General features: G+C 50.2%; 1 protein-coding gene across 2 annotated transcripts in view; it reads left to right on the forward strand.

Moving 5' to 3' along the window:
* The window catches only part of PNKD (PNKD metallo-beta-lactamase domain containing), a 59,103-nt gene that overhangs the window by 10,870 nt on the left and 20,806 nt on the right, over nucleotides 1-27,427 (forward strand). Inside the window, exon 1 of one of the 2 annotated variants that reach the window (XM_065880329.1) lies at nucleotides 26,982-27,142. The exons of the other annotated variant lie outside the window; for it this stretch is intronic. Within the exon in view, the coding sequence (XP_065736401.1) occupies nucleotides 26,982-27,142 (161 nt within the window). Of the gene's footprint in view, nucleotides 1-26,981; nucleotides 27,143-27,427 lie in introns of those variants that run through there. 2 annotated transcript variants of the gene reach the window in all.

Genomic DNA, 27,427 nt, shown 5'->3' on the forward strand with positions numbered 1-27,427 from the left:
AGCAGTCATGAGTGCCCAGGCCCCGCTCACTCAGCCCCAATCCAGCCTGCCTCTGTGGAGAGGAAAGCCTCAGACTTCCTCTCCCCATCACAGCGCATCATTTTCTGCCCACAGGTCACCGTCCCCATCCCCCCAGTACCACCCATCCCCCCAGTACCACCCACCCCACCAGCTCAGCCCCTGCCCCTCTGCCTTCACGCCAGCCCTTTCTGTGTAGCCTCCTGCCATAGGAAGGCAGGAGACGGGGATTTAGTGCAGGAGCCCGAAGCATTCGCTGGGCATCAGTGGTATGAGAGCAGCGGGCCTGGGAGCCACACCGCCCCCACCCCTGTGCTCACTTAAGAAGGCCTTCCAGTGACCAGGGAAGAAGCCCAATGGCCCCAGCAAAGCCACGGGTGAGTCACAGGGCCAGCTGGGACCCACTAAAGGGGTCAGCCCAGCACCCACAGCAGCTGGCAGGAGCTCCCGGCCTGAAGGGCAGCGCTGGGGGAGAGCCAAGGCCCAAAGCTGAAGACAACAAGCTAGCCCCAGGGCTGGAGCTGCCAGGCCTGGAGGAGGGGGGCCAACCGTGGCAGGCTGAGTCAGGGGCCACCCGAGAGGCCTGAGCAAGTGGGTGCACGGGGATGGCCCCTGGGGGTTGGGAGGCTGCACAGAAAAGCAGGCCAGAGACAGGACTTTCTGGTTCCTTCAAATAACAGCCAAGGTGCGTCAGGCATGCGATAGCCTGTGGCTGCCACCACTCTCTTCGTGGCCTTGCCAGGGAGTAGGGTGCCAGGGAGTGCAGGGCCCCGAAGCCCCCTGGGAGGGGGAGACACACGTTTCGAAAGCCAAGTGCCTGGTGTCCCTGTGATTCCTGCCTGTTTGCCCCCCGGATTGGTGGCCAGGATAGGAGAGAGCGCTGAGGAGTCACGCCAGATCCAGCCAGTGCCTTCTCTGCGGGAGGAGAGCCCCACAGCCAGGGGAGAGCTGAGGAATGAGGAGAAGGGAACCCAAGAAACAGAGCCCAAAGGGACCCCAAAGTTGTACAGCCCCAGATGCTCAGCTCCACTAAGGGAATCCAGGCCCAGAACAGTGAAGTGACTCCCAAGATCACAGAACTAGCAAGTGAATGGCACAACCAGAACCGGGGTAGGCTGAAGGTCCGGGGTAGGTGTCCTCTACATCATGCTGTGTTCTCTAGGCCCTCTTATGCCAAATAAATGGCCTTGGGGCCTGGTGTTCCCCTCTGAGGTGGCAGAGATGAAGACTTGGGAAGAGCTATGGAGGAGGTTCCTGGAAGGGCCCTAAGCCCTGAGAGAATCTGGGCCCCTTCACAGGGCCACCACCGGCCCCTAGAGTGTCTCCCAAGGGAAGAACTTCAGGACCCCACAGGGAGAAAGCACGCCCAGATCGAGGTCAGCAGACATCCCAGAGGCTCTGCCAGAAGGGCGGGAGAACTGGCCTCTCTTTTGAGGGCACCCTGCAGAGTGCAGGGAGCAGATAAAGGATTGTCTTAACTCTTCTCTCTCGACTGGGATAACACAGAGAGGGGAAGGTAGCAGGGAGGGGCGGGAAGGAGGGCTCGAATAACAGGCCAAGTCAATGAGTTATTCTGAGGAAAGCTGTTCTCCATCTTCCCAGAGTGAATGGACCAGAACATCAAGAATGTGTCAGGTCAGAAATAAGAAAACCTTCCCGACAGTGAGGGTGTGACACAGCCATGGCGGAAGGCCCTGCATGGTGGGGTAGAGCACCCTGAGGAAACAGGGAGAGGAGAACGGGGAGACCCAACACTGAGTGGTGTGAGTTTAAGAAACAGGCATAGTAAGTGTGTTTGAAAATATTTTGGGTTTGTCAGGGTAGGATAACATTCATGAGCAGTTATAATACCTGCATCCCCTTAATAGACTTTTTTTAAAAAGGAAGGGAGAGAAACTGGACTCTCCTGCCCTGGGGCAAGAGGCTCCTTCTTCCGACAGCGCCCTCCCCCCCTCCCCTTCCAAACACCCCCCTTAACTCCACCCGGAGGACAGCATCCTGTCTGCGGGAAGCAGCACAGGTGGGCCACCTGTGGAGTAGGGTTATCTATCGTTACTGCCATGGGCCCAGCTGACAACAGGCTAAACACGGCTGGCGAGACACTGGCAGGAAAGACCCTGTGGTCGGAGGCCCCAGCCGAGTCACTTGACAGTGATGTCACCATGACCTGGTCCTGTCGGCTCCTCAGGGCGCCCCTCTGTGAAATGAGGTGAGTGACCCAGATGATCTCTGAGCTCATTTCCAGCGCTAACGGACTGGGACTTATCTGACAAACCCATTTACGCGCGTGGGGCCTGCCCTTTGCCAGCCAGATGCTCCACCCGCCAAGCCGGGCAAACAGGTCCCTCCCTAAACCAGAGGGTGAATCAGGGAGCTCGAGGCCGGCCTTGGGTAGGCCACCAGGACTCTGGGGTTCCGGTCCAGCACAGTGGGCCGCTGACTCATGAAGACGCCCTCTGCCCTCCCTCGCCCCTCCCTGTGACGCTTCTCTTTTCAGAGGAGCTCACCAGTAGACCTCTCCGCAGGGAACACAGAAGCTCACAGTCCAGTTCTCTGCGGGCTTAGCCACCAGCCCGTGCTCACCAGAGACCGGCACTGACCACTTTACCTCACTATGCATCAGTTTCTCCATCTGGAAAGTGGGTTTAACACTATACCAGAGTTGTTATAAAAATTAAATGAGAAAATACATGTAGAGCACTTAAAATAGTGCCTATCTTTAGTTATTATTTCATTAAATCCTTATGATAGCCCAACAGGGTGGATATGTTGTTATCCCTTTTTACAATAAAGAAATAGAGGCTTAGAAGAATTAAGTCACTTGCCCAAGGTTACTTAGCTAGGGTGTGATGAAGTCGGTCAGCTCCAGACCGACTCCAGGGCTCTTAATGTCTCTGCTCTCATCCTCATTTGGACACCCTGCCTATCCGAACTTCACATCACTTCTCAAAGCTTCCCATCTCAGACCCTCTACTGACAAAAGAACGCTCACACAGCAAGTGGACGCTGAACCATTCAGCCCATTCCATCATCCCCATGGTCCCCAAACCCTGTGCAACCACGAGGAGGAGAGAGAGTGGTCAGAGATGGAGATTCTTAAAGGTCAGCACTGAAAGGAAACTCACTCATCTAAGGCAAGCTGACCCCTCCCTTTACCAGGAGCCAGCCACAGTGCAGGAGGAGGTAAAGTGACCTGTCCCTGGCCACAAAGTGGGGCCTGGGGCCAGGACTACATCCCAGCTCTCTGGTGTAGACCTGTGCGCCGGAGATGGAGAGAGTGTTCAGGCCAGTCAGGGGAGTAGCTAAGCTCGGTCACACTCCCCTCCGAGCTGAGGGGCAGGAACCTCAGGCCCAGGGCTGCCAGCATTGGCAGCTTCTGAGCCTTCTCCCTGGCCACGGCCTGACCTACATGGAGCGCTGGCCACTTCCACGTCATTAAGGCCTCAGCTAGGGATGAGGTTTGGGCCTGGCACGTGACTAGGTAGTAGGGAAAGGGAGAAGTGGTCGGTATTTACTTTCATGACTATGACTAAAGGTGGGAACCACAGGAGAATGTGGAGTCCAAAGGGAAGGAGGGGAAAGAGGCAGGAGAAGATACAAAGTGAGTATGATTGATACCCAGAGACTAGAAACCAGGAATCAGGGCATCTGAGTTCCGCTGGTAGCTACTGGAGGGGCTCACAGTCTCCAGGGGCCAAAAAGGACCTTTAAGTTTCCCCATCGGAAGCCTGAATTTTCCTAAAATACCATAGACATTCGGCTTCTGTTGTTGGCATACACACTCCAGCAGGAAGCAAGGCTGTTCCATTGCTGGCAGCTTCCTCACAATGCAGTTTATCAAGACATTCAGACTCCACCCCATCCTTGTCAAGTTAGATCTAAGCTTGCTCCCCATTCTCATGACCCCATTCTCGCGTCCCATCAGGAAGGAGCCAGAACCTCTCCTTTCTCCTACATGACCCACAGGCCCAGCCATCGGAAGTGGGTGGGCTCAAACACAGGACTTGTTGGCTGTCAAGGATTTCAGAGGCAACCTTGGGGAAGTCAACTCCTTCCCCTGGCGCCGTCTCAGTGTGGCCAGCATGCTCCCAGCCAGCCGGGGCCCAGGTTCAGGCTCCCTGGGGGGCATCTGAAGGGTTAAGGCTCTGGAATCTGCTGAGAGGAAGCTGGACCTACTGGGGTTACAGCAAGAGGGTGCCTGTGTATGTGTGTGTGTCGGAGGGAGGGGCGGAAAGGAGCAGCTGACTGGTCCAGGCAGCCTGCCCTCCTCCCTGCCAGGAACGGGTGCCCGGAGCCAGAATGGAAAGAATAGCTCAGAGTACGCATCTCAGGAAACCCCACCCAGCCGGCACAGCCGCGCAGCCCCTGGCCTGCTGTGACCAGGCCTCTTGTAACAGCCTCCTTCCTTCCCTTTTCCTTTACCTACCCCAACTCCCCCAGCTCTTCACTCCCCTCCAAGCAAACACTTCACCCTCCCAACCCAGCACATAGCCAGGAGGGCAGAGGAGTAAGAAGATCCACCCAGGAGTGGCTGGGCACGCCACCAGGCCTGACGCACACAGACCAAGGGGCCCAGAATCAACTTATCCTTCTGTCCGCCTGGCCTCTGTGGTCAACAGGATGACGCCGAGAGGATCTAAAAACTGAAACGTCAGAGCTGGAATGAACTTTAGAAATCATCTGGTCATTTGACAGACCAGGAAACCCCAGAGCCACGAAAGTTCCTGCCCAGCCCGTGACAGGCCCTCTTGGTCATGGGTCTGGAACTTTCATTCCCAGCCCTGCCCGCTGTCTGAGAACTCAGAGTAGCAGATGCCAGGGAACGCATTGCTGAGGCAGAGCCAGAACAAGTCCCCATCCCCCCAGTTCTCCATGCCCTCCTGCTCAGAAACAGATAAGCCTGCCAACCCATGACCTCCCTCCCAGCCCGGTCTCTAACCAGGGTAGCCTCTCTCCAATCGGAAACGGAGAAGGTGGCTCCAGCCTCCCAGGAAGGGGAGGCCACCTGGAGGGCATGGGAAGACCCAAGTACTAGGGTCCCCCCATCACCCTTCTCCAGGGGAGCAAAGCAGTGTCATCAGTGCAGGTGACCTTGGAGACCCCAGCCAAGCCAGTGGTCAGAACAGCTGGGGAGTGCAGATAACGAAAGCAGACAGCAATAACCAGGGCTGGATGCAGCTTCAGAAACGCAGCCCCATCCATCTCCTTTGTGTTTCATCTTCTCCTACCTTTTTCAGTTGAACTTCAAGATGAGGAGGGGGAAAGTCAGACAGATAATGAACAACCCACAGCAGAGAAGGGAGACAAACCCCTCCCTGCGGTGGGCAGGGAAGGAAGAGAACCACTTAGAGTAGCAAGTACTGTGTACTTACTACCGGCTACCAAGGATGTCTGCTCCTCGCAAGGGCCCTATGAGGGGCATATCCTTATCCCTACCCTAAAGATGAGAAAACTGAAATTCGGAGAAAACCCGATCCAAGGTCCCACAGCAGGCGAACAGCAGAGATAGGTCTGAACCCAGATCTGACGTCTGACTTCGAGTGCCCTTTGCTTTTACACCTGCCTGGAGCAAAAGCCCCTGAAGCCCCCACCAGTCACCTGTGTGAAGAGGCTAACACCAACACGCGGGGCCAGCTGAGGTAGTGAAGACCTTTCTCGTTGACACCAATTCCTTTTCCCTCATAGAAAGTTGACCTTTGCCAGAGCCCTGGGTTAGGAGGCAGGGAGCTGAGTTCTTGTCCTGGCTCTGGTCCTGACTCCACTGTGTGAGTCAGGGCTAGCCACCGCACATCTCTGGACTCAAGTTTTCTCATCCGTAAAGCAAGTGCACTGAACCAAAAGATCAAAGTCCATTCGGACTCTAAGAGTCTCTGCTTTTGAATGAACAGCCTAACAGACCAGAGCAGAAGGCTTCAGGGCGGAATGACTTGCTTCCTAAAGAATCTCCACCGGATGTGAAAGTGGCCTGGAGGATGGCTACAGAGGCAGAGGCACAGGGCATGACCTGGGCCTGGGGGTGGCCATAACTCCCTCTCCTCCCAGACTGCCCTCTGGACCAGCATCTCCTGGGTCTCACTCACCACAGAGCCTGCAGAGAAACAGCGATACGCTGCAGAAGAGAAAGAGTACGAGGCAGGAAGTCAAGAGATCTGGGTTCAAGTTCTAACTCTGTCACTAACTAGTTGTGGGGATCCAGGCAAATGACCTCCTTTGGCCTCCTTTTCCCCCCAAATCAGCCCACATCGGGGAAAGGAAGAGGGATTAGTTACCTGAACCAGAGAGTGGAAAGCTAGACTCATCCAGCCAGGCATTTCCCAGACTGCTCTAAAGAGCACCGCCCCAAGAGATGTTAATGGATGACCTCAGAAACAGATAAGTCTGAAAAACAACCCATATCCCCTTTTGGAAATTCACAAGGCACAATGGCATAGGAAGCCTCTGAGAACTTCTGCACTGAGCGAACGTGTTCGGCTTTGTTCCTGCAAACTTCCTTAAGGCTGGAACATTTGTATCAGGGCACACCTAGTTACCATCCTGTGGCACGCTGGCCAGGCCACCTTTGTTTTACAGACTGACCTCAGAATGATTCATGTCCTAAGTCCTCATATCTTGAAACCCCTGTCCTCACCCCCAGCCCCTCAGAATAGTCACATTCAGTACCAGGCAGGCCCCCTCACTCTCAGAGCCAGATCCTCTGCGAGGGGCCTTCCTCTGCCCTGTCCCCACAGCCGCTATAATCTCCAAAACGGGACTCACTGCCAAGGGCTGGGGGACATCTCCAACCAGCACAGAGCCAGGAGGCTGCGATCCCTTAACATCGCCTTCATGTGATAGGAAAAAATACCAATCATTACATACGAGAATAAGGACTCATTCTCATCCTCCTCCCTGACCCTCTAGGTACCTGGCACTGTGGCCTGTGGACTTCCGGGCATCATTTCTACTTTAAAACAAGGCCCAGGTTTTGGCCTAGATCCCCAGAATCAGGGTTGGAAGATTCTGTCAAGGCCATCCCCTCCACGGCATTCCCAACAGAATACTCCAGAAAGCCCACATCAGGGTTAACCATACCATTAGCAGAGACCTTCTCCCCAAGTTGCTGTATGAGCTTCCACTCTGGCCCTTCCAGTGTGTGTCCCTTGCCTGCGGCTTCTGCTCTTTCTGAAGGGTCCAGGGTGACAGGTTTGGGGGATGGAAGTGCTCTTCCAGCTGAGCCATTCCCATGGGAGGAGGCTGAGGTGAGTCGGCTATTACCCCAGCTCATGAAGTGAGCTTCTCCCCACACCTGAGGTGTACCCTGTCATTACCTCTCTGAGGTGCCTGTTTTTACAGGTGAGGCCCTGAGGTCCCGGCACAAGATGACAGGAAGTCAGGGCACTTGACCCTGTGTGGTCCCACCACTACTTTCTAAGTTTTAAACTGGCTCTCTGGGTCCTCATGGCTGGAGAGGTGGGGAAAGCAGGCAGGTGAGGCGGAAGTATGGCTGCCCCCTGGCCCCTGACAAAGCAGCCCCAAGGGATCGCTTAGCTCCTCCTGCCACCGCCGGCCAAGCCAAAGGCGCCAGCTTTGAAACCAAAGCTCACCAGTGAGATGAATATTTCAGAGCCCCAGAGAACTGGACACCCGAGGGACCTTCCATGACATCTGCCTCTGTCCCTGGTTCCCAGGCCTAACCCCCTCAACCCATGTCCAGGTTCCTCAGGGGGAACCCCAACCCCTGGATACCACACAGAGGCCACCATGGGGTCAGAAGGGATGGTGACCCCCAGTGGACAAGAGCTGGTGCAGAACCCGCAAGATCAGGGCCGAGCCTCCCAGCAGCCTTCCTCTACTGCCCCTCCCGCTGTCCCGTCTCCACGGTTTTCCCCTTTCCCATTTTCCTTTTGGTTTTTACTCCGGCCCAAAGAGGCCACGAGGAGGATAGTATTGGTACTTCCGGGTAGCTTTCTGAACCCAGTCTGAGGGGAAGTGGCTAGAAGGGTGTGGACTGAGGCAAAGTCATGATGACAGAGGGGGCAGGCTCCCCACGCCAAGAATGGGGGCTGCTCATGGCTTCCACCCGGTCCCCAACTCACTCAAACACTCGGTCACCTGTCTACACCAAAGCTGCCACCAGGGCGTGCAGAGCCAAGCCGAGGCCAGGCCAGGCCCTGGGCCGCCTCCCCTCCCCCTCCCACCAGCTTAAGGCCGTGACAGCCTTTATCCCACGCACAGCTGGCCACCCTGGGGCTGGCACTGTGGACACGCCCAGTGACAGATACGCGCCAGGAAGCGGGGGACAGAACACCCTCAGACCCCGGCCCGATCGTGCCCACAACCCGCGGCTCGGCTCCCAAGGCTAAACAGGCGCCACTCGCCCGCCCGCGGCGCACAGGGAAAGAGAAACTCCAAAGGTGAGGGAGACAGAGCCCCATTCTGGCCTACCGCGCACTCGAAGAAAGTTTGGGACCCCATCCCAGCGCCGCCCCAGCCCTGGCCGAGTCCCCGCCGGCCCGCGGCCCCCGACTCCCGCCGGCCCCGGGCCCCTGGCTTGCCTGCCGCTCCCGACGGTGCGTCCGCGGGCTCCCGGTGTCGCAAGTTGGTCACCCCCTCGCAGGCCTGGACTGGACTGGTGTTCAACGCCCCGCCCCGTCGCGCCGGCCCCAGCCCGGCGCTGGGGTCCGCCCCGGTCCCGCCCGCGCCCCGCCCTGTTCGCGCTCCTCCCAAGTCCCTGAGGACTTACTAGTGTCTTCGGATTTTAAGGCAGTACGTAATCATAGTTGGAAACTCAAAACTACAGGAAAAGATCACTTCTTCCCACTCCTCCCGACTCCCAACGGCGAGCGCTTGCTTTTGATGCTTCTCTGCCTGTATATATCTACGTATTTACTTGTTTTGTACGATGTTTTGCTTGTCGCTTTTTTTTACTTCACATTTTTGCATGAACATTTTTCTTGTCACTAAATATTCTTCAAAAGCATAATTTTAAAGCCACAAAGTATTCTATCACACAGCTATTGCTGATTTATTAAATCGGTTTCCTACTTTTAAGGACATTTAAATTGTTTCCCATTTTTCTCATTATGAGACATAAATCAGTGATGAACATCCTTGACAATTCTATGCTTTTAAGCCAAATGTACTTTTCAAGTTTTAAACTTCAAACGTCCAGACGCAGAGATAGATGGAACTTAGAACCTCTGCCCCTGGGAACTAAGACATTGCCTGCCTGAAGTTACTTCAACCAGGAAAGCAGGTGTTTTAGAGTCAGAAATCCTGGGATGTAGATTACTACAATCAGTGCGAAACATTGTGTTGGGGGCTTTGCACCTGTAGTCTCAACCCTCACAGCCACTAATGGTAGAATGTACTAGTCATTCCATTTTACGGGCAAGGAAATAGGTTCTGGGAAGTTTTGAAACGCTGCCGGAGTTTACATAGTTCCAAAGTCCATGGTTTTTTTCCATTACGCCAAGGCTGCCGGTAGATGAACGGCTTTGTTTAAGGTGCTTATCTCGTGCTAGTAGCTGCAGATCGGCACTGCTCTGAATGTTGTTCACAGCCTGTTGACACTCTTCCTTTTTGAATGGGGAGGGGTGTGACTTGACAAAACACAGCTAGAAATGAATGCGGTTGGACAACCAGGACAACCTCGAGATTCCAAACCCATCACTAAGCACTTTTCTTTACATTATTATCTCCAGCGGCCAGTCCCGCTCTTTCACAGAGCAAGGCTTAGGAAGGAGGAACCTGTGGACTTATCTGGAAGCTCATTTGCATACTAAACATAAGTGAGGGCAGTGTGTTTACTACTAGAAAGCATAGTAAGCAAGGTTACCACTTGGATTGTAGTGAGACCAATTAAAATAAAGGTGTTGTTTAAATTGCCCCCTCCACACACACTGTGTATGTTTATTTGTATATAACTTAAGTAGGAGTTACTCAGGAGCACTGGCAGACATTATGGTGGGCTAACTCCCCCAGCCACCCCAACCCTTCAGTGTAAGTTCGGTTTGGGGTCAAAGACCTCACTTTAGGAAGTCCCCTCCCAAAGGGAGCAAGAACGCACTGGGGCAAGTACAGTTCCGCTCAGTATCAGTTTACCCCTGGATCACAGAACAGAGCCCTTGTGAACTGCAAAGCCCTGCCGCATCTGGCCACGTCTTCTGACATCCCTTCATGCTGTCTGCACTTGGGTCCCTTCTCCAGAAAGTACGCTCCACTTTCTAGGACTGCTACAATGATTTCAAGGGGATTCATTTTCCAGCCAGCAATCACATCCACCCCCTGGGAAAGTGGGCCGTGGGGATGCACACAGACAAGCCCCACACAAGCCTTGCTCCATGTTCTGATCATGGAATCAAGATTGTGTTGACTGAAAGAAAAACACACAACGTAAAACTTGTGAGTTAAGTTTTATTCGGGGACCTTACTAAGGACCATTAGCCTCTCAGATAGCTCTGAGAAACTGCTCCAAAGAGATTAGGGAGGAGCCGGAAGATACAGGATCTTTTTAGCTGGGAAAAACATGTATTCAGGCATAAAAAGGTTACTCCTGATCACAAAGAACAGCTATCTAAGTTGATGATTTTAGTGTTCGATGTATTGGAAGATGCAAGAATCTGGGGTCATTAAAATTTTTTCTTAGATATGCGTCTTAACTATATAAGGACCCTTATATCCAAAGCACAGGATGCCTCCTGTTTGTTTTTTTTCCTCCACCCGGAATTCCCCTCAGGTTGCACTGTTGGTGGGTGACTTGCAGTGGCCAATGGCTTGATCCTGTAGAACTAGAATGGCAGGCAATGTTTTTTTCTTGACAATTATAATCCTAAAAGAACATCGGAAGCCCCAGGCCCAGGGTGACCATTCACAATAGGTAGTCAATAGTGATGTCTCCTTCTCTGGACCCCATTGTATGCCTGGATAAAAGGGATAGGGCCTTATCTGCAGGACCCTTAGCAGATTATTAATTAAGCCCCTACTGTCTGCCAAGCAGACAGGAATTTCCGGTTCTAGAGATGACAAAACTGAAGGACACAGCCCTTGACCTCAAGAAACTCACAGTCTAAGGGAGATGGTAAAAGACCAGATAATTACAATTTTGTCAATTTTACCAGTGCTGGGATAGAGTGTTCACTTGGTTCTGTGGGATCCCAGAAAAAGGAGCATGGTGTGGGAGTGAGAGATGTCTCGAGAAAGACTCTTGTGGGGGAATTCCCTGGCAGTCCAGTGGTTAGGACTCCAGGCTTCCACTGCAGGGGGCCTAGATCGATCCCTGGTCGGGAACTAGGATCCCACAAGCCACACCACATGGCTGGGAAAAAAAAAGAAAGAAAGAAAGGAAGACTCTTGAGAGGCAGTAACACCTGATACCATGTTGATGGATGTTTAAGAATCAGCCTAGCTGGTGCAGGGGCAGGGAAGCAGGTCCTCCAGGTAGACAGGACAGTATCTGAAGCAAGGAGCTTAGCAAGGAGCTTGCCCCTTGTCCCAGCAATCTTGGATGGGGCGGGTGGAGTGGGACGAGAGTGGTAAGAAATAGGGCTGGGCAAGGAGGCAGGGGTCCAGGAATTGAAACTTTACCCTAGGGCAACAGGGAGCCAAGAGACTGTCAACAGCCATCTAGAGGGAGGTTGGGAGGATGGGGGAAGCTTGGTGGTACCCCTGGGGTAAAGTTGCCAGCTTCAGCAAAGAAAGATGCAGGACGGTCAGTTAAATTGAACTTCAGACAGACAACAAATCACTTTGAGCATAAGTATGTCCCATTGGCCCATACGATGTTGGGAAATACTTACACTATTTATTTGTTTCTTATCTGAAATTCAGATTTAAGTGGGTGTCATGTATTTTTCTGGTGACCCTGCTCTGGGAGGAAAGTCAAGTCAGTGGCCGCAGGAAGGGTGGGGAATGAAAGGCATCAGGGTGATGTTTATTTTAGGGATGGAGTAGCCGAAGTTTAGTGATTGATGGCAGGGGGTGGAGTGGTTCCCTGGAGCCCAGATGGACCCCAGGGAGTGGGTGGGAAAACTTGACTGGAGTGGGGATAAAAGCGAGCACAGGGCTCGCCTGCCCACGGCACAGAAAGCCAAACACTGGCAGCTGGAGTTTGCAGCAAAGTAAGGGTTTATTACAGGGTGCCAAGCAAGGGAGTGGAGTGGGAGGCAAGCCCCAAGTCCACTCCAAGTTGGTCTTTGAGTTAGGGGGCTTTTTAAAGGGGGAAGCACAAAGAGACTGGGATTAATCATCGTTTTATGACGTTTCTGTGACATTTCTTAATCATAGTTTCGGGAGTCGCGATGTCTCTTGTTTACAATTCTCTGGCCAGGTGATTCATGATTCCAGGGTCCATTAGCTCATCGTGCGCAGAAGGAACAACCTGAGTTTGTATGTTAGTGACGATATCCATAATAACAATTTTAGTATATTAACGATGTTACTGACAACAGCAATTTTAGTCATTCGTGTTCAGTTAGCATAGAATTGAAGTCAGAGGGGACAAGAAAGGGAATGAAGTTTTGGATAGAGAGATTAATCATAAACTCAGTAAGGGAACTCAGTTTTAGAGGGACTTGGTTTTCAGAGGATCCAGAGAACCTTCTCTGCTGTCCAATCCCAGGGCTCCACTAACTGGTTCCACACATTCCTCCTGCCATATGCCCTGTTACTTAGAGCTTATGTGTTACTCCACCCAAGCTAGGTCTTTTCATTTATCACTAACTTTCTCAAAGGAGTTGCCTTTTTTTTCAGAGGACTTTGTATTACTGAATTGAGGCATTTAATCTGGCCTGGGGTAAATAGGCCTCTTTCTCCTTTTGGAAGGCAAGGACAAAGTCTCATTTATCTCTAGATAAATTAAATATCCCATCATCCGTTGAATTTAAGGAGTTCTAATGCTCTAAACTGGCGTCAGGGCAAGGCTCTCAGGCAGGAATGACAGATATTAGAGTAGGGGGAAGGACAGAGTTCTTTCCCCTAAAAATTAGCCTTTATATCCATAAACATTAGTTAGCACTTTCATAAAGAAATAAGGAGTGGAAAGAATGGTGGATTCAATATCCCAGGAGGAAGAGGCGTCCCAGGTTTGCCAGGAGTGGCTGTGAGGCCCGGGCCCATCTCTTTATCTAGAATGGGTTTAATGGGTCTAATCGTACTGCTCTTTCCTATCTCCTGTGACGTTCAATGCCTCAAATGAAATCATCTATGTGAAAGGCATTGAAACTGGCACACAGTGATGTTGTTAGTGACTCTACCAGACTAGACAGAGCTGAATCAGGTTAGATAAGAGCTTCTCCTTCCCAGGAGGAAGGCTGGGCTACAGAACCAGCCTGACATTCACCGCACCACGATGGCCAGGCAGGGTGCAGGGTACAGTGCTTTCCAATCTTCCCTGACCACCAGAATCACCCAAGGGGCTTGTGAAAATATATAGATTTTCTTGGGGATACCTCCTTCTAGACCTCTGAATCAGAATCTTCAGGGAATGTGGAAATGAATCCCCAAAGGAGAATAATTATCAGCCAGCTTTGGTGCTAGACAGACCTGGGTTCTGTTTAAATTACTTAATAGTGGTTTATGACATTGGGCATATTACTTCTCTGAGCCTTGGTATCCTTATCCATATAAAAGGAGGTGATAATATAGGGCGGTAAGGATTTAAAATAACAGCTTTTAAAGTGCTTGGGACCTAGCAGAAACTCAATTGCTATTGTTTGTGAGATAGAACCCCAGTGACTCAGTGATTAACACAACCTCAGTTTGGCCAGCTATATGATTTCACTTGGAAGACTAAACAGGACCTAGATGGAGGAATTTGCGGTAGCTCAAGAGGCCCAGGTTCCTTCCAGCTGTGTGCTCTCACGCCCTGTCCATGGCCACCCACCGTGGACCTCGGCCTTCTGAGTCATCCCCACCTGTGGGGGGATTCCCGGCTTTTGCAGCCCCCTCCTCCTGGTTAGATTGGGAAACCCTTCCTCATATTTCACTCGCATTTGTCTAAACAACTCCCCTCTCGAAAAATACCCAACAGCCATTTCCTCTTATTTCCAGCCCAAGATAATAGCTGCCCTGGAACCTCTCATTACCATTAACTGCATCCACCATGATCTCAATTTCAAGCACCCCACGCTCTGACCACCAGCTCTCTTTCCAGCTCAAGGACCCTGCCACCAACAACTCCGTGACCACGTTGGGATTGACCATCTATGAACTGTCTTCCCTGTGTCTCCAGCCTCAATTCCCTCCTTAACCAGCTCAGATCCATTATTAGAATCACTCCGTTCCTTTACCCCTCTCTGCCTTGTGGTGCTCAGCAGGCAAAAGTGCAGCGCTGCACCCACATGCTGAAAAGGAGGAGAAAAACATGCAAGGCACCGACTGATCTCACTCTGAGTTCAGAAGACTTGGGTTTTTCTCATCCATTCATATTAACGTTCCCAGCCACACTTTCTCCAGTCTCTTCAAACTCCAGCACCTGCTCCACAGCCTCACTCACAGCCTTGACCTTGCTTCCTATGTCACTGAGCAAAGAAAAGAACTGCCACCTGTATCTCCACTTGGCTATCTAATAGCTGACTGCTTCTCAAAATTTATGTGCAAACAAATCACGTGGGGATCTTGTTAAATGCTGCTGCACTAGGGAGGGTGGGGCCTGAGAGTCTGCATTTCTAATGTGCTCCAGGTGATGCTGGGGTGCTGGTGTGGAGACCACACTCTGAGGGATGAGGTCATGGGCATCTCAACCTTAATAGGTCCAACATTTAACTCCTAATCCCTACCCCCATCCATAGCCCAGTCTGAATGAGGATTCTCGCAGCTTCCTCCTTCTCCATCAAGGATGCAAGATGCACAGGAGGGGATGGAGGGAGGGACATCAAAAGGAACACCAGGGCTTCCCTGGTGGCACAGTGGTTGAGAGTCCGCCTGCTGATGCAAGGGACACGGGTTCCTGTCCCGGTCCGGGAAGATCCCACATGCCGCGGGGCCACAACAGTGAGAGGCCCGCGTACCGCTAAAAAAAAAAAAAAAAAAAGGAACTCCAGCTTTGTGAGTGCTGTCCAGAAATATGGTGTGAGCCACATGAGTAATTTAAAAATTTCCAGTAGCCACACTTAAAAAGTAAAAAGAAACAGGTGAATTTAATTTTAGTAATATATTTATTTAACCCAACATATCTAAAAATGTTATTTCAACATTTAGTCAGTATAAAAATTTATTAATGAGATTTTTTTCATGCCAAGTCTTTGAAATCAAGTATTTAGTGTACACTTACAGCACATTTCAATTTGGATGTTCAATTTTCATCAGAAATATTGAATCTTTATCTAGATTTTATAAAATGTACAGTTGAAAAAGTCAATTGACATACAAAGTTTGGTCCAAACGTATTTGAGTGTTTTCCAGTAACTGAAACAAGTATCGATTTTTATATTTAAAAGTAAATGAATTAGGGCTTCCCTGGTGGCGCAGTGGTTGAGAGTCCGCCTGCCGATGCAGGGGATGCAAGTTCGTGCCCTGGTCCGGGAAGATCCCACATGCCGCAGAGCGGCTGGGCCCGTGAGCCGTGGCCGCTGAGCCTGCGCATCTGGAGCCTGTGCTCCGCAACGGGAGAGGGAAGAAAAGTGAGAGGGCCGCGTACCGCAAAAAAAAAAAAAAAAAAAAAAAGTAAATGAATTAATATTAGATTTCTCAGTTGCATTAGCCGTATTTTAAGTATTCAGTGGCTAGTGGCTACCATATTGGACAGCACAGACCCTAGAGCAATTACGCTGTGGTCATCAATTGGGAGAAGACTCTTGGGGTCAGGGTCTATGCTGTAATTCATCTCAGAGCCCACCACCTCAGATGCATGGCCTAGGGCCTGCACTCAGTACTTTTTCCTGGAAAGAATTTATTCCCCAGTCAAAAATTGACCTCTAGGAAGACACGATCGGTTTCCAAACATGACCACTAGGGGGCAGGATCTGGCTATCATCCCTTGGCAAGGAAAGGGGGACACTGAACAGTTTTCTAGGCGGAAGATCACTCAGCGCAGTGTTTTTCATGCTGCTGGTCATGACCCATTAGTAACATCAATTAAGTAGGTGATACCTACATTCAAAAAAAGGCTAGAAAAATATGAGAATATAAGCATTGCTATTGTTCTGTGTAACTTTGTTTCTGTTTTATTTATAAATGTATTGTGTATGGGTCTCCATGTAAAAAAAAATTGTCTTTCCTAACTGTGAGTCACGGTCACTTTAAATCACTTTAATCTCCCTTGTCTACAGATAATGAAACCAAACCCACTAGTTGACCAGTGTTGAAGCTAGAAAATGGGGACATGAGAGCTCCTTCTCTTTTCTCCTCTTTCTTCACATGTTTTACATTCTCCATAATAAAAAGTTAAGAAGAAACTGAGCTCAGAACAGTGAAATGTCATCTGATGGGCTCACAGTTAGGAGTGGCAGAGCCAGAACTCAACCCAACCCTTTAATACTAATTTAGCAGATATTTCTGAGGGGCAGACTATGTGTCAGGTCCTGTGCTAAACAATGGGGAGACAGGAGTGGATGAAATAAACACAGCCCCTGCCCTCCTGGAGCTTGCAGACCAGTCAGGAAGATAGACATTAGTCACTAACCTTACAAGTAAATGTATTGTTACAAACACTAATACCTGCACTGAAGGACAATGGACCCAGCACCCACGAGAACAGCACACGGGGACCTCGTTTAGATTGGAGCGGCCAAGGCAGCTGCTCTGAGAAGCTGGCATCGAAGAGCAGCCTGAGTCACACGGGCTGTGTGTGTGTGTGTGTGCGTGTGTGTGTGTGTGTGTGGTGTGTGTGGTGTGTGTGTGTGTGTGTATGATATGGATGTATGTATGGTATGTATGTGTGGGAGTGTACATGGGTGGTATGTATGTCTATGTGTGTATATGTGTATGTATGTACGTGTATCGTATGGGTGTGTTTATGGTATACATGTGTATGTGGTATGTAAGTATATGTATGAATGGTGTGTGTGTAGGGGTATATGTGTACATAGTGTGTGGGTATAGGTGTATGGTGTGTGTGTATGTGTGTGAGTGTGTGTGTGTGTGTGTGTGTGTGTGTGTGCAGTGGCAGGCATGCTGTTATTATTCTCTGAGTGAACAAGCTATGTGAAGGCAGTGGAGGCTACTCGGAAGCTGAAAGAGCTTGGGGTGTTCCAGAAGCTTCCAGGAGACTCGTGTGCCTGGAGAGTGGTGAGCACTGGGCATGGCCTAAGAGGAGACTGGGGAGGTGGGCAGGGCCAGATCTGCAGGACCTCCTGGGTCTTGTTAAGGATTTGGAGTTTTAGCTTATAGGGAAGCCATTGAATGGTTTTGAATAGGGGAGGGACATGATTTGGCTGTATTTTAAGAAAACCCTCTGGTTCTGAATGGAGAATGGGTTGAGGGGTGGAACGTGGGAGCTGGGAGGCCGGTTAGGAGCTGTCTCAGTGAGCGGGTGAAAAGTGGTACCCGGCCTTCACCTCTGAAGGTTCAATACGCCCCCAAACCCACATATCTCCTCTGGCCTCATTTGACTGCCTACCGTCCATTTGTCCCCAAACCCATCCCCACCCTTCTCCACTGTGCTCAGGGCTGGCCTGGGTGGACACAGCAGGGGGCCCTTTGTCCTCCAGCTTCAGCTGGGTTTGGCCAATGGAGAGCCCCACAGGAGAGGGGTGGCCAGGAGCCAGTGGGGCTGGGGTATTTGTTCTTCCCTCTCCCAAAGGGTCATCCCACAACCAGAGGTCACAACTGCAGTCAGGTGGCCCTGTCCTCGAAACTCTGTCCCTCCAAGTTCCATAACTGCTCCCTCCCCGCACCTGTCAGGCCTAGAGGTGGTGACACAGTCCCACTGTCCCTAGCCCTGGAGAACTGCACTGTGCCTTGTGTTTCCTATCCCTTGCCCATCACCTGTAGAGCAGTCCTTCCATAAAGTTCTCCTCTGGCTACCACTCTGACCGAACCACTTCCTACCCCACTCCCTACCCCAGCTGGCAAAACAGTATCAGTGGAAAGAGCCTGGACTCGGGTCAGATAAAACCAGGACTGGACATGGCTCTGTCATTTATTAGCTCTGTGTGGGGTAGTCGCAGCCTCTCTGAGCCAGTGTGCTCATATTAATGTAAGGACACTGTTATCTTAGGACGATGAAACAACACACGCAAGGGCTTGGTGCATGCCTAGGGCATAACAGACAATCATACACGCTAGTTCCATTCTTCTCCCTTGCCCTGCACCGAGCAAACACTTGTGCCTCTGTAATGGGTCGGCGCTAGGTGCTGGGGTGATGGGCACACCAGGAAGCACAGGGCACCATTTCTGCCTGCACAGAGGCCACAGTGGCTCCCCCAGCTTGACTCCTCATAATTCAAAGTGGAAAGTAGTGAGGGTTACATTTCAAACCATTCATTTCTTTTTGACTACTAGGTGGCAGGCATTTTTCCAGAGTCTGGAGGTAGAGTAGTGACCAGGCATTGCAAAGAGTTGTGGTGAGCAGAGGGGCTTCAAAGAGGACGTTGCATTTACTTTTAACTTTAAAGGAGCTGTTACTCAAAAGTAGGGGCATATCAGTCTCCCTGGTCCTGAACTTTACCCTCCTTCCTTCCTCCCCCTGGGAGAGCCTGCAAAATTCCCCAGACTGAGAACCTGGGCCTTAATTAGTTACAGTTACTCCTGGAGTGTCTTAGATTATCTCGGGTGTGCTGGGGTGGAAGGTATCTTGAGAAGTGAGCCTTAAAAGATTTCTCCAGGTGTGGTAGGGCAGGCGTAAGGGGGCAAAAGCACAGGACAGTGACCACTGCGGGCTGACTGAAAGCTGGGGACATGGACGGGAGAGGTGGGAGCACAAAACCCTAGAAAACTGGGTTGAGACCATATTGCTAAACCAAGCCATGTGAATTTAATGCTGCAGATACTGGCTATGAGCAGGGGGCAGACCCAGTTCAGAGCTGGGCTTCCAAAGCCTTTGTCTGATAACCTAAGTAAGGTGGACAGGGGCTGGAGATGCCCACGATGGACCACGTGTTGGGACTCAAGTGCCCAAATTTGGGTGATGGCTGAGCACTCACGAGGACCAGACCTTGATGTTGCAAGAATGATACATGGTACAATAATATCAATGAACATTTAGTAAGTACCCGTGATGAACTTGGCACTATGTCCTTTACTTGGGTAATTGTGGTTAATCCTTAATAAATAGCTCGGTGCAAACTATCAGTCCTTTTTGCAGAGAAGAGACTAAGCCCCTCACCCCCTACACCTGCCCCACCACACCCGGAGATGACCAGAAAGAGGATGGGCATTTAGGTTTGGAACTCCAAGGGGAAGCTGGGGTGGACATTTCTCTTCGGCAGTAATGAGTGATATCAAGTGATTGCTGAAGTCAGGGGAAGCAGTGAAAGTGAGGGACAGCAGCAGAGGGAGAAGCATCTAGGGATGCGAGAAGAGAACCAGAAGACACTGTCACAGGGAAGGCGAAGAAGAAAGAAGTCTCTGCCTGGAGGTTAAGTGACAAGGACTGAATATTGACAACCGCGTTTGAGGTTCAAGGGGTCAGAGACAAATTAGGATGGAATGGTGAGGGCAGAGGCTCAGTGGGGTGGCCTGAGAATAGATGGGAAGTGAAAGTAGAGGCAGCAAGGAGGACACTTTCTTTGTTTTAATAAAATAATACTTTTAAAATTAAAATAGTATTACCTTCTCATCATAGACAGTCAGAAAATATCTTTTTATACAAATGTGATTTTTTTAAACTTTTATCTATTTTTGGCTGCGTTGGGTCTTCGTTGCTGCGCGCGGGCTTTCTCTAGTTGCAGCGAGTGGAGGCTGCTCTTCATTGCGGCGCGTGGGCTTCTTATTGCGGTGGCTTCTCTTGTTGCGGAGCACGGGCTCTAGGCGAGCGGGCTTCAGTAGTTGCAGCACGCAGGCTCAGTAGTTGCGACACACAGGCCCCAGAGCACAGGGGCTTCAGTAGTTGCCGCACGTGGGCTCAGCAGTTGTAGTGCACAGGCTTAGTTGCTCCGCGGCATGTGGGATCTTCCCAGACCAGGGATTGAACCCATGTCCCCTGCATTGGCAGGCGGATTCTTAACCACTGCGCCACCAGGGAAGTCCCCAGAACATATTTTTAAAGTATAAAAAAATAAAACAAGTGATACTCCATGAACCCATCAATTAAAGATCATCACTGATAGCATTTTCGATACTTTTTATGCATTTTTGCTTATAGCAGTCATATCAATTACACAAAATTTATACTGCTTTTCCTCCCACTTTAGATTAAAATGTAAAATTTACCCACAGTACTAGTTTGGGTGTTTTTGGCTGCAAGTATCAAAAAACCCAACTAAAAGTGGCTTTAACAGTAAGGACAATTTTTATCTCACATAACAAGAAGTCCAAGGGCCAATCCAGACTGGTTAATCCAGGGGCTCAGTTATGTCTTCATGGGCACTAGTTCCATCCCCACTTTTGCTCTGCCATCTTTAGCTGTTGGAATAGCCTCTTAGGCTGCTTACTCACAGTCCTAAAATGCCTGCCATAGTTCCAGGCATCACAGGCAAATGACAACATCCTGGAGCAAGAAAAGAGCACAGCCCTGTATATCTCGTTTTTTTTGTTTTTGTTTTTTTAAAATAAATTTATTTATTTTTGACTGCATTGGGTCTTCGTTGCTGTGCGCGGGCTTTCTGTAGTTGCAGCGAGCGGGGGTACTCTTTGTTGTAGTGTGCGGGCTTCTCATTGAGGTGGCTTCTCTTGTTGCAGACCATGGGCTCTAGGCACGCAGGCTCAGTAGTTGTGGCATGCGGGCTTCAGTAGTTGTGGTGCACGGGCTCAGTAGTTGTGGTGCACAGGCTTAGTTGCTCCGTGGCATGTGGGATCTTCTCGGACCAGGGCTCGAAACCGTGTCCCCTGCATTGGCAAGCGGATTCTTAACCACTGCGCCACCAGGGGAGTCCCTATATCCCATTTTGACAACTAGGAAAGGCCTATTCAGAAGGCCTCCAGCCTATTTCCCTCCCCATCTCAACCTGGAGCAAATCACCGTGTGACCTGGAGCAACTGACTTGATCTTTTGGTGCCTTGGTGTTCTTTACCAATGTGAATTATAACCGTGTTTGATTCATAAGGTTGTCATGAGAACTGACAATCTGTGTAAAGCACTTAGAACAATGCCTGGAGCATGATTCGTGCTATTTAAATATTTGCTATTATTATCTAATGTCAAGAATTGAGTCATATTCCTCGGTCTAACCAATCACTTGGCAGGGCAATGAGAGCGCCAGTTGGCTTGGACCAATCAGGATCCCCCCCACTAGGGCTGGGGAGAGGCTCACTTGGAAGCTATGGCTGTTCATAGGCAAAACAGGGGTTAGCAAGGAAAAAAGGGAGAGTTGGAGAATGGGTATTAATCATCCAACAGGATCTGCCACACCTGTATTTTTTTTTTAATTTATTGAATGCTTAGTTGTACCAGGTACTATGTCAAGCATTTATTTATTTATTTATTTATTGTCCTCGCTGGCTTGCGGGATCTCCTTCCCCAACACATACCTGGGATTGAACCCACGTGCCCTGCAGTGGAAGCGCGGAGTCTTAACCACGGGACCACCAGGGAAGTCCCCTGTATTGTTTTTTTTAAAAAACAACGTTTATCGACATATCGATACTGTTTTATTTGTGTGTATTCTGGTTTTTTTTTAACTTTTTATTGTGAACTTATTTCAGGCTTACAAAATACTTGCAAAAAAGTACAAGGAGGTTCCATACGCCTGACACCTAGCTTCCCCAAATGTTCACTTTTTTTTTTTTTTTTTTTTTTTGCGGTACGCGGGCCTCTCACTGCTGTGGCCTCTCCGGTTGCAGAGCACAGGCTCCGGACACGCAGGCTCAGCGGCCATGGCTCACGGGTCCAGCCGCTCCGCGGCATGTGGGATTCTCCCGGACCGGGGCACAAACCCGTGTCCCCTGCATCGGCATGCGGACTCTCAACCACTGCACCACCAGGGAAGCCCCAAATGTTCACTTCTTACTTTTAATGTATATTTATTTTTGGCTGTGTTGGGTCTTCGTTTCTGTGTGAGGGCTTTCTCTAGCTGTGGCCAGCGGGGGCCACTCTTCATCGCGGTGCACGGGCCTCTCACTATCGCGGCCTCTCTTGTTGCGGAGCACAGGCTCCAGACGCGCAGGCTCAGTAGTTGTGGCTCAAGGGCCCAGTTGCTCCGCGGCATGTGGGATCTTCCCGGACCAGGGCTCAAATCCGTGTCCCCTGCATTGGCTGGCAGATTCTCAACCACTGTGCCACCAGGGAAGCCCCACACTTCTTACTTTTAACTACAGTGTTAGCATCAAAACCAGGAAGTTAACACTGATACAATTCTAAGAATCCCTTTACAGTCTTTACTCAAATTTTGCCTGCTGTCCCCCAGCGTCCTTTTTCTGGTCCAGGATCCAATCCAGGATCATGCAATACATTGGGTTTTAACTATAAACACCATTTTAAAGCTGCACAGAGGTTCACAGAACCTTAACTCTTCCCTTATTGCCGGACCTGTTGGCTGTTTACAGTCTCACCATTGTGTACATTTCAAATGATGTATTTGGGGCAGATCTTTTGGGCAGGTGGCTAAAAAGGAATTACTGAGTCAAAGGATACGAATATTTTTAAAGCCTTGATGCATATTGGTAATTGCTTTCTAGAAAATTGTGCCAATTGATACCTCCAGAAGTAATGTATAAATACTCATCTTCCCATATTCTTAGAAGCCTTCAGAATTGTACTACTGTCTTTAATCTCTGCTATTTTGATAGATGAAAATCTTGTCTCATTGTTTATCTTGCATTTTCTTGATTCTTTTGAGGTTTAACATTTTTTCATGTGTATATTAGCCATTTATCCCTTTATTAATTGGGGGTCTATGTTTTCTCATTTATTTAAGGTCTTTATATATTAAGTAGATTAACTTTTTGACAAATTTGAGACAAGTATTTTCCACAAAATTTTTTTTTGGCTTTTTCTTTTGTTCATATTACCTCATAACATAAAGGTTAAATTTTTTTTTTAAGGAACCAGAAGAGTAATTCTTCCCCTTGTTAAGTCTTCAGTTGCTTTTTGCCTGAGTTTAAGAGTAACATATGCCTATTAAAGAAAATTAGAAAAACACTTCTATTGCTTTTAGCCCTAGAAAGTCTTCCACTGTCCAGAGATTGGACATGCATTTAATTTTCTTCTAATTTGGTGTGTTTTAATTTTATGTCCTTAGCACTTTAATTCACCTGGAATTTATTTTGGTGTATTCTGTGAAGCATGGGTCTAAATTGCTCTTTTCCAAATAGCTAATCAGTTATCTAAGCATCTTGCTTTCAGCACATTAATAACTAATCTTTCTGCTTCCCACTGTCAGGGTTAGCTATTGTTGCCATAATGCCGCAGAACAAGCAAATCCAAAACTGAGAGGCATACAACAACAAGCATGTACTTCTCATTCGTGCCCCTGTGGGCAGGCTAAGTTTCAGCTCATCTAGGCTGGGCTTTGCTGGGCTGGGCTGGCTTCCAAGCTGTGAGTGGGGTCAGGTCACTTCCATGTGTCTTTCACTCTCCTTAAACCAGCAACTAACTACCCGAGGGATGTTCTCATGGTGAAAGGCATGGCTACAGAGACCAAGTTCAACCATAATAGCACATTTAAGACCTCTGCTTGTATCATTCCATTGGCCAAAGCAAGTCACAAGGTCAAGCCCAACATCAATGGTGCGGGAGAAATCTATTGCACCTCCATGGAGGTGGTGCATAGTCACATGGTGAAGGGTGTGTTTTCAGGGAGAGATGAAGAATTGAGAACCGAAATGCAATCTACCACACCCACGGAGACAGCCTTTCAGGAAACTAGTGTTCCTTTGTGTTAAGATAAAGGCAGAACAGAATCTAGATAGGGACCCAAGGTCAAGAGAAGTTTGTTTTGTTTTAATTAATTTATTTTATTTTTGGCTGCGTTGGGTCTTCATTGTTGCGTGTGGGTTTTTTCTAGTTGTGGCGAGTGCGGGCTCCTCTTCGTTGTGGAGCACGGGCTCTAGGTGCATGGGCTTCAGTAGCTGTGGCACATGGGCACAGTAGTTGTGGCTCACGGGCTTTAGAGCGCAGGCTCAGTAGTTGTGGCACAGGGGCCTAGCTACTCTGCAGCATGTGGGATTTTCCCGGAACAGTGTTCAAACCCTTGTCCCCTGCATTGGCAGGTGGATTCTTAATTACTGAGCCATGAGGGAAGCCCCAAGAGAAGCTGTTGTTGTTTTTGTTGTTGTTTTGCGGTACGTGGGCCTTTCACTGTTGTGGCTTCTCCCATCGCAGAGCACAGGCTCCAGACGTGCAGGCTCAGCGGCCATGGCTCACGGGCCCAGCTGCCCTGTGGCATGTGGGATCTTCCCAGACCGGGGCACGAACCCGTGTCCCCTGCATCGGCAGGCGGACTCTCAACCACTGCGCCACCAGGGAAGCCCCCAAGAGAAGTTTTTAAGGCAAGGAGATACTCGAGTTTGCTTATACAGAGTGAGAAAAAGGGGTAGAGGGGTGGGTGGGCACAGAAATTATTTACTCTAAAAAGCATATTGGCTGAAAGCAAAGGAATTGGAGCTGGGCCTGAGGTTTCCAATAACAACTATGGATAATGAGAGGAGATCTCAGCAAAGTAAAAGATCTGCCAAACAGAGGCAAACCTTAACCTTGACAGTGCCCCCTAAGCCAAATGTCTGTAAGCAATGAGGTATTATCAGGTATAAAGTGTAGGAGGGGGTGAATAATGAAGCATCAGTCTGGCTGGGGCAGAAGATTCTCATGGGAGAGGAGGTGAAAACAAAGCAGATTTGGAGCAGATATGTTCTAGAAGTCTTCCGGAACAGGCCGGGGGAGGGGAAGGTGGCTTCCTAGCCCTGCATGAGTCCCCCAAAACACCCACTCTCACTCCTTATCCCCAGCCTTGTCCAGCTCCTTGCATTTCCTGAAATGTATCTTGGATAATTAGCAATAATCTTGTAAATGTGTGTGTAGCATGAGATTAGATTTAGGATTCAGTCATCTCTGTATCTCTGCAGGCTCATGCTTGAGCCTGCATTTCCTGTTTCAGATGACAGGGACTGTGTTTTAATTTCTCAATATAATGCCTGGCACAGCCTTACCTGCAGAAAAGTGTGTTCACAGTGACTCTTGATGAGGCTTTGCAATTCTTCACTTTGCACGTATAGACACAGACTTAGAGACATGCAAGCTCCATTGGCCCGGAAGGGCCTTCTACAAACTAGCTTGTCAGTCTTCTCACTCCCGCCTCTTTTGCAGCATACACAGGGGTTTAATTCAATTCTATCTGATTTTTGTTTATTGAGAGCCTTTTATGTGCCAGACATTGAGAAGAAGCTGAATTGTGGGTAAGGAGACAGGGAGGGAGCAGGCTATAGCTCCGGCCTTCAAGATGTATCCACATAAAAGAAACTTCATGTCTGGGGTTACTGAATGAAACCCAGGATTAGGTGTTGGGATTACAATTCAGTCTGGGGATAATTTAACCCATCTCTTGGCTTTTTGGGGTGGGGGGAGGAATGAGGCCTCCAGTTCATTGTGTGTAATGATCCTATACCTCTATATTCTCCACACTGGGGACTCAGTCTTTAGATTCAGCTATCTAATAACAGTACATCAGAGGGAGAGAGAAAAAGTGTGGTTTGGGGGTCAGGTTATCTAGCCTCTCTCAGGCCAGAGCACAGGCCGAAGCCCAAAAAGCAAGAGAAGAAAACAAGAGCAGTGCCTCCCCTGCTTCCCTCCCCAACTATCTCCCCGCTGGGGAGATGGCTACCTTCACTGTTTGCAGATTTCTTTCCCTCCCTGTGCTGGGCTAGGGCTAGAGCTGGAGCCAGAAGGAGCCCAGCCCTAGCTCCAGTTTGCCCAAATTTGTAGAGGTCACCACACCTGTCTTTACAATTCCTTCCAACCCACTGACCTTAACAACTTCTAGAACTCATTGGGAAGGCAGCATGGTGGGGAGGGGGGGTGGTTAATGATGTGGAAACCCCACTGGTCTTGGGATACCTTGGGTCCTAGTCCTGCCTCTGCCATCCATTGCTGTATAATCTTGGTCGAATCACTCCCTCAGCCTCTGTGGCCTCTTCTTATCCTTCAGGGCATGGCTTACATGTCACCAGCTCAGGGAGGCCCTTCCATCTAAATTGGCCCTCTCTGTCCTCCATATCGTTGCCCCCTCTGTTCGATTTCTTTATAGCACCACAATTTGTAATCACACACAGGTAGCAATATATGTGTACATATACACGTATATGTAAGTATAGATAAATACATATATAATTATATTTGTTTGCTTATTTGGTTTGTTTCTCTGCTGGATTCTAGATTGTAGGTTCCAGGAATGAAGAGACTGTGTGTCTTTGATCCTTGCATTCTCAGAGCCTGGCACAGTGCCTGGCACAAAGGAGAACACAGAAAAGTAATTTAGTGAATGAATGAATGGCAGCTGACCCATGTGATCTCCCAGGTTCCTTCCAGCTGAAAAAGTTTATGAGGCTACGGTTTCCCGCCAAGAGGCCCATTCCAGGGCCTCTCTCAGAGTTCCCTGTTGGGGGAAGGTGGGAGTGTGGGGCCGAGCCCCGGGCTCCAGCGATTTTATACCGGGATTAGCGCAGATCAGATGCCGGCTCCGGCCACGCCTCCCGACCGGCCAGCCGGGGGCGGGGCCAGGCCACCTTCAGCCGGGTGACATTCGAGGAGTGCACCAGGCCAGGGACGGCGAGTGGGCGGGTGCGAACGCGAGTCAATGAAGGGGCGGGACCAGAACGCCCCCAGTCCCCCAGCTTGCGGGTGCAGGGGGCGTGGCCCCAACCCCTCAGGTTCTCCAAGTGGGGGCCTGGGCCGAGTCGTCGCGTAGCAACGCCCCGCCCCGCCCCCTGGGCGGCCTCGGGCGCCTGCCCCCAGCATGGCCTGGCAAGGCTGGCCTTCGTCGTGGTTGTGGGTCGCCAGCTGCGGGCTGCTGCTCCTGGTCCTCGTCCTGCTCGCGAGCCCCAGCAGCTGCCGAGCGCAGCGGACCCTCCGTAGCCTGTTCATGGCGCGTAGCAAGCGGCTGCTCTTCCGAATCGGGTTCGTGCCGGCCTCCGGCGGGATGCGGGGCTCGGGAAAGCGGTCGCGCTGGAAAGGGGGACTGAAGAGGGGTGCCGGGGGAGGGTTTAGGGGTTCTGACGGGGCTAGGGCTAGGGGATCCAGGGCCAGATTAGAGCGATTGGAGAGGCAGGCTGGAGAAGCCACTGATCTGGGGGGACTGAGGAAGAGAAGTTGGGGGTGGAAAATTGGGTTGGGTTGGGGAAAGCAGTTTGCGGCGGGGGTGGGGTGGGGAGCAGGCCAGGGTAGCCAGAGAAAGGGGGCGTT

Source organism: Phocoena phocoena, chromosome 7 (genome assembly GCF_963924675.1).
Source record: "Phocoena phocoena chromosome 7, mPhoPho1.1, whole genome shotgun sequence".
Taxonomy (NCBI): Eukaryota; Metazoa; Chordata; class Mammalia; order Artiodactyla; family Phocoenidae; genus Phocoena; species Phocoena phocoena.